The sequence below is a fragment of the Thermobia domestica genome, chromosome 10, assembly GCF_964235325.1.
Source record: "Thermobia domestica chromosome 10, izTheDome1.hap1.1, whole genome shotgun sequence".
Lineage (NCBI taxonomy): Eukaryota > Metazoa > Arthropoda > Insecta > Zygentoma > Lepismatidae > Thermobia > Thermobia domestica.
In genome coordinates this window covers 46,066,437-46,074,265 of record NC_137463.1, presented here as the reverse complement: position 1 = coordinate 46,074,265, position 7,829 = coordinate 46,066,437, and the positions used below count along the sequence as shown (strand labels likewise).

General features: G+C 34.6%; 1 protein-coding gene across 1 annotated transcript; it reads left to right on the top strand.

The window, feature by feature from the left end:
* Positions 1 to 5,920: 5,920 nt before the first annotated feature.
* On the top strand, positions 5,921 to 6,241 carry LOC145661451 (uncharacterized). The gene has a single exon (XM_081726761.1). The coding sequence runs from the start codon at positions 5,921 to 5,923 to the stop codon at positions 6,239 to 6,241; it is 321 nt and encodes a 106-aa protein (XP_081582887.1).
* Positions 6,242 to 7,829: the final 1,588 nt, after the last annotated feature.

The window sequence follows — 7,829 nt, the reverse complement described above, 5'->3', positions numbered from 1 at the left end:
ATATTGATTAATGCAGTTTTGTTTATCTCTCCTATCAAATTAGCATCGATGGAGATGACCGAGTTTCGAACTCAACGATCCATTATTATAATAGGATACCCATATCTCGGAATCTCTTAAGTTTAGAGAAATAAAATTTTGGTATTTGGACTTCCCATTTAAAATAATTCGGTATGTGTTTCAGCGTGTTTCATATTCAATCTAGCAAAGAAAAAAGCAAAACGCGTAGAAAAAAGGAGTGAATTTTACAATTATTAATATAAGAGTCCATAATTGGGCAACTCTTTTGATCAGAGGTATAAAATTTGGTATTTGTACTTCTCATTTAAGATAATGATACTTAGAAGGAAAGTAAATGAATAAGAAGGGGAAAAGGATTGAATTGGAATTATTATAATAAGATGACTGTATCTTGGATCCATTTAATATTAAAGACATGACATTCGGAATTTGAACAATTTATTGTAAATAACGTAAAAAGGTTTATTTTTTTAAATGTTTGTAATAGGAGGAAAGGAAAGATGTGGAAAGAAAGTCAGGCGGGGGATAGAATGATTACAATAAGGTATCCATGTCTCCAAGTCTCTTAAAGTTAAAGAAGAAATTTAGTATTTGACCTCTTCATTTAAAATAATTAAATGTGTGTTTCATCCTATTTTGATATTTGTCCTAAAGAAGAAGGAAAGAGGTAAGAAGAAAAAAAGTATTTTGGTTTGAGTATATAATGTATCCGTAATGAAGATTTGTACGATGACAGAATTGATAGATGTATTCTTTTGTAAGCAAATATTTATCTCTACTGTATATATGTGTACGATTTTACCTAATGACTTTAATGGAAAGATTTAAACTAACATATATAGCCAAAGGTAACAATAGTAGTTCATTCAGTGAGTGAAAATATCCGAATTTCAGTATAGGAAACTTCGTAATTAGAACGCTCTACAGAAGATTACAATTGTGATGGTTATCCTTTTCAGCATTTTGTGTAACCAATAAGTCATATGCGTGTGTATTTTTCAGGATTTTCTGCATGTTTGCCGGAGTGTAATGTACCATTTTAGCATCGACACTACATGACTGAGGTGGCTTCGCGTGGCGTAGTCGCTAACGCTCTCGCCTTTGGTGCGAGCTCTCCCGAGTTCGATTCCCGGTGGAGACACTCGGTCGAAAATGTTTAACAGCTTTTTTAGGACAGCCATTTTGAATAAGGTTTTTCCTGGATTTCCCTAATTCACACCAGGCAAATGCCGGGGTGGCACCTAACATAATATTCCCAAGCCACTTTCTTCATTTCCTTTCATCGGATAGTATGCTCGTCGAGGGTCGTCGTCCTTCATATACGTGACGGGCTAAATGGCCTTAGATACCGATAGCCCAGAAATCTAATTCGTAATCCTAATCCTAAGTACATGAGAGGAAAAAATATATTCCTTAACATACAATTAAAAACCTCTACTCGGGTTTCTATCCAAAACAAGTATTCCCACCAAAGTTTTCCAACCTAAGTATACATGTTTTAGATATCCATATAAGCGAGAAGAGATAGCCGCATAAATTCAGGAAATGTTTACGTGAAACACTATTATAAGTAACTGAAGTGGAATAAATGTGCTGCATAACCCAAAAGTTGTTATTTGCCGAAAAAAACTAAATTTATGAGATATTTTTAGGTGTTTTATTACTATGCTAACTTTTACATATATTTTTAAAAAGTTGTATATTCTATTTTTGGGTTAATATACACTATTAATCATTTATTCTAATTAAGTTTGCTATTTCATTTAAGTCATAGCAAACTCATTACCCTGTTTGAAATCAACATATTATCTTTACTTGAACATGCATACTGCGTATATGTATATTCGTGTTTAGATATGAATATAAATGCGTATGTAATAGAGTGGACGAGACTTTAATACGACAGAAGGAGCATCTGCTACAAAACATGTTTCAGTTTGGTTTATTGTCATTGTATACGATGGAGAAACCCAGTCCCATCTGTGCATCTGGGCTTTATTATTACGGCTTTAGAATTACCTTTATCACGCTAACTTTACTCTAGTCTATAGAGTGTGTTTTCTTCCTTTCCTGAAAGAGGAAAATGTCTCTTCAGTACAATGTATGTGTTTATTTTGTTCTTGTTTTTGGTCTCTTCGTGCTTTACCTCAATAACAACAAACATTAATTGAGTTTAACGATCCAGCATTAAAGCGTCTCACACCGTAATACTATATATCAAGTCTTGTCTCACCACTTAGCGTTATAAACTGAAAGCGATGACTTTATATGGGTTACAGAAGAGCTGTGGGGTTACGTCGAGCAGGGGTGAGCATTGTCCCTATTCATAACATTTGACCAGTTGAATAATATAAAATAAGATAGCAGCCCTATTTACTATTGAAGTAGTGAAGTGGATTTTGAAGTATGCTTAATATATTGTAGCAAGTACTTAGGTTTTGGGTATCTAAATATATATATATATATATATATATATATATATATATATATATATATATATATATATATATTCGGAAATTTTATAACTTTAACTTTTCTCCTGGTGTTTATGCTTTTGCTATATACAATACAATATAGAACTACATGTAATATTTCACGAATTCTTCACATGCATTTGTTTAATTTCGCTGAAAACAAAGAATTTCTCCTCTAAAAATGATTTTCCCTCGCTATTCCTACTCTTGTACACAATTTGTATCCTTTGTATCAGTTCTATGTTAATTCTGAAAATGTAAAAATTGGTTGATGCATTTCTGTTTGCCATAATTGTTATCATTTAAGTTTTCTATAATCATCATTATGTCCACGCTATTCACTGTTATATTTTAAATATGAAAGCATAGTAATTTTTAGTTTACGTTTTACGAAAAAAGAAACCAATGCTCTTATATTGACGATACAAAATTTCGCACTTTCTATTCTACGTTTCAATAAAATTGGCTCCGTTTTTCCAATATAGACACTCTTTGTCTAACAAAATTAAATATTAGCAAATTAATAAAATTGTACATAATTGTCCTACGAAGTATGACTTTATTATGTACAACCACGATGCTGCATTTTAAATATTGGCAGTCCAAATCAATTAACGTGCTTGCAGCAACAGGGAGCTATACCCTTTCACAAAAGTTTCGAGTTTTATGGTTTTGTCCTAATTTTTACAGACACTTAGCTATGAATGGCAGCCATAAGAAATGATACACTATAGACTTAAGGGTCTTCACTACAGCGAAATTAAACTACCGCTAATTTTAGAGTTTTTCTGTAATATCTTCAAAACAAATAAAAATATTCGAAAAGCAGAAGCGTAGTGAACTAGACAATACTATTTTGCATGTGATACCTTTACCACAATTCACCTATCTCTCTTGGTGTGCCGCTATTTACAGAACCCGCAAAAAAATGCTAAATCTATCTTCAGTTCCAAATCGAAAGCAGATAGATGAGTTGTGATAACTATATCACATGCAAAATCGTATTGTCTAGTTTACTACGTTTCTGCTTTTCGAATATTTTTATTTGTTTAGAAGATATTACAGAAAACCTCTAAAATTAGCGGTAGTTAAATTTCGCTGTAGTAAAGATCCTTAACAGTTCAAACCTAAATTAAAGTATAACGATCAGTAACTTCCACATATTTAAGTAGTAGCCTACCTTACTTAAATAACATCTTATTTAATATGATTTATAGCAATACATCTATTGTTGGACATGTATATTTGTTTAATGTTTTCAATCTACAAATTATTTGGTACCATTTTAGAATTACAAAAAAAAAATCAATTTTATAAGCTGCTCATTTCATTAATTTCCTATTTGTCACACAACCTATAATTTAAAATCTCCTGTTTAATAATTTAAAAAGGAATTGATCATCTTTATTAATCCTATTCAAGGAAAAGAATATAACTATTTTCTGTTAATTAAGTTTAAAAAACACTACGCTAATTCTTAGTTTTACTCAATAATTTCGAGATAGATCGAATTGACTCGTTGTTAATGAAGTTTATGACATCGTAAGTCGACAATTTTTATAAATATTTTCAATAAGTTTCTTTTACAGATAGGACAACACACAAAAATTAGCGTATTAGTTATTATTAATGATTTTATTTTTCAAAGCATTATTCTGTACAACGTTTCAAAGCAAATCCACAAGTTAAGAATTTCACATATAAGTATATATATCAAATTATGTTTTTTCATCTGTAACCACCATATTTGTTCCAAAATAAGCATCGGACAGCTTCACAACAATATCTTTCGGGTCTTTAACGATTTTCAGCAACAAAGTAAAGCTCCCGAAGTTACCACTCCCAAAGTTACCGGTATTAGCCACGACTTCCAAGAATTTATATTTATCCAAACTGGATTCAAAACGTTCTTCAGGAACATCGTCAAAGTGGTTGTCAGCCTCCTAGGATGTCTCCACTTCCGTCTTATTGTGGGTTATAGATGAAAACTCTCGTCCAGGTCTTGAAGAACTGGAGGTAATTTGCCTAAGATCGATTACACATTCCCGCGCTGGATGGCAATGTTGATACCTTGGAAAAGGAATGCAGTAGCCCGGGGATCGCCAGTTTTGATTGCTATTTGATGACCAACTTCATTAATGAAATTAGATTCTTCGTGACCCGAAGACCCACTGGTTTCTATTGCTACTGTTACAAACCAATATTTGTTCAATAGGTTTGAGTATTTTAATCTTTTGTCTGATTCTCTGTGAGGGGAACGAGACCTGCCTAAATTGAAGAATGGGTTAAGTTGGAAGGAGCAAACGTATCGGAACATGTGAAATCCCAGACTATCCCGTAACTACCGAGGTACGGTATGTGATACAACTGCTACATTTTGAAGTGACGCCTTTCAGTAACTAATTGTTTGTGGGTTTCGTCCGCCTAGGTACCTTTCATTCACCACCAACAATGCTCACAACCGCGCTTAGTTCTTAGTTAGCTGCCGTGAGGAGAGCATTGTTTGAATAAGCTGTATCAGATATCCGACCTCGTGGTGCACGTGGCACTTTTTTTCATAACTTCTGATTGCTATTTATATTGTTTTTATGACTTCGGTTGCCAGTGTGAGTACTACGGACCAGCAGTATGAGTCTGTTGTTAGTGAGTGGCTAGATGAAGATCTCAGTAACATTGAAGACCCAGAAATAGACGATTGTTTTGCTATTGAAAGTGAACACGACACAGCATCAGATCAGAGTGAAGAGACTTCAGAAGAGGAAGTATCAGATAATGAAAGAAACAGTAGTGGAGAATTTTACTTCGGAAAAAATGGATTTAGGTAGTCAGCCGAGCCATTTCACAGTAGAAACACTCGAACCGAACGACACAACATTATAGTTCAATTGCCAGATTTAACAAAGCGTGTTCGTCCACTTGTAGATTTAACAAAAGTAGAACCGATAGAATTCTGGGGACTACTATGTGATGATGACATGCTGAAACAAATTATTCAATTTACTAACCTTAAGCTATGAAGGGAAAGGGGAAGATACAAAAACCCAGACTCAACCGACATTCGCGATGTTGATTTGATAGAAATGAAGGCTTTCATTGGTTTACTTATTTACTCAGCCGTCAAGTCCAACCATGGATACAAGAACAATATGGCCAACAGATAGAACAGGTCGCGACATTTTTCGTTGTGTCATGAGTAGAAATCGTTTTGAAAATTTACTTTCCAACCTACGCTTTGATGATCGATCAGACCGACCTCAGCGTATTCACGAAAATCCAGCAGCAGCTATATCTGAAATTTTCGAAAAAATTGTAAAAAAAAAAAAAAAAAAAAAAAAAACTGTCAGAAAGTGTACACATCTGGTGAGCTAGCTACAGTGGATGAGATGCTGGTGGGGTTCAGAGGCAGATGTAGATTTAAGGTTTATATGCCGAAGAAGCCCTGCAAATACGGTCTGAAACTTCAGATTCTTGTCGACTCGAAAACTCATTACTTCTACGATGGATATATTTGTGTCGGTAAAAACTGTGATGGAGCCACACTTTCGCCAGTTGATAAACAATACTCTCTGTCGACCCAGCCTGTCATCCGTCTCACAAGGGAAATAGTGAACACAAACAGGAATATTACGACTGATAATTGGTATACTTCAATTGAAGTTGCTGATGTCTTACTTAACCGAGAACTTACGTTTGTTGGTACAATGCGTCAATCGAAGCGTGAAATTCCTTCACAGTTTAAAACCTGATAGGCGACGTCCAGTAGGAAACTCAATCTATGGGTTCACCCACGATAAGACTCTTATATCACATGTGCCTAAGAAAGAAAGAGTGTTATCCTAGTGTCGACAATGCATAATAATCCCGAGACCTGTGCTGTGACAGGAAAACCTGAAATAAACATATTTTACAACGAAAAGAAAGATGCTGTTAATAGTCTAGATGAAAAATGTGCCAATTTCCTTGCAGCAGAAGAACCAGACGTTGGCCGATGGAAATTTTCTTCCGGATCTTGGACATCAGTACTCTCAACTCTTATGTTCTCTACTACAGCTATCGCGACAATGAAGCATTAACAAGATCTGCTTTCATGAAGAAATGGCAAGATCTCTCGTTAAGCCTCATATTGAAAGACGAATTGAAAACTTCCACTCAACAACTGAACTACGAGCTTGCATAAGAAGAGTCCTTCAGGTGAGAGCTCCTGTTGCTTCCGTAACAGATCTAGGAGAAAGACTTGAGAAGAAGAAGACCTGCCATTTGTGTGATCCCAAAAAGAAAGGTAAGACATTCTATGTCTGTGTTGAGTGCAAGAAGCCAGCGTGTCTCGAATGCACGAATAAAATTGCAACAAATGCTTGCAGGAAAGAAATGACTGAGTCGTGTACGCCTACAGTAAAAAAACTGCCCCTACGGCATAGTAGTGATAATAAATGGTGTTTTATATAGGCCTATGTTACAACTGTCTCCTATTATTATTTTCGTTATTCGTGGAACCAAATTTCTTTCTTTATATGTATACTTCCTATCAAACGAAGACATGGAAAAAATATGGTACTTCCATGAGCTCCTGGATCCTGTATTTTCGAAACATCTTTTGTAAAATAATAATAATAATATACCATGTTACAGTCTTACTCTTAAATAAAAGTCAAATAGAGAAGAAAACGTTTGATCTTCTCTATTATTGTAATGATTAGATAAGTACATGTAAAATGTTACTCTTTTACCGCCTTAAACTTAAATACTATTTAGAGGCATTAAGTTATAAATTTCTGCTAATGTAGCTCCTACAGGACTTCGACAAGGCAGTATTTATGAAGTAAACGTAAAAGGGTTCACATAGGAATTTTAGTAACAAAATGGTGGAAATACAAACACAGCGGACTTCGGGGAGTATGCCATATATTTTGTACCTCGGTGGTTAAGGACTAGCGCTTTTCCATTTTTCCACGTACCAAGGTCATGCCGTCGGGCCCTTTACCATCAGAGTGGCAACAACCATTTGGTTCTTTTATTGAAGGAACTTCTGCTGATACGAGGGCTCTACAAATGATGTTCACATTATAATGTCGAGATTGTCTTCCTGCACTTTTTTACGTGAAAGACCATGTAATCTTTTATTATCAACATATGCGTTGCAATCAGGACAGTAGTGAGGCTCATAAATATTAGCACCTAAGCGAAGAGCTGTAGCAATACGAAAGCTCTCATTAGAAAGGTGTAGGCCGAGTGTGTGAGCAGGCAATGTGTATTATTATTATTAATATGTATTATTAATTATACATAATATGAGAAATAAAATATACTGATCAACGCAGTAAACTTTATCGTTTC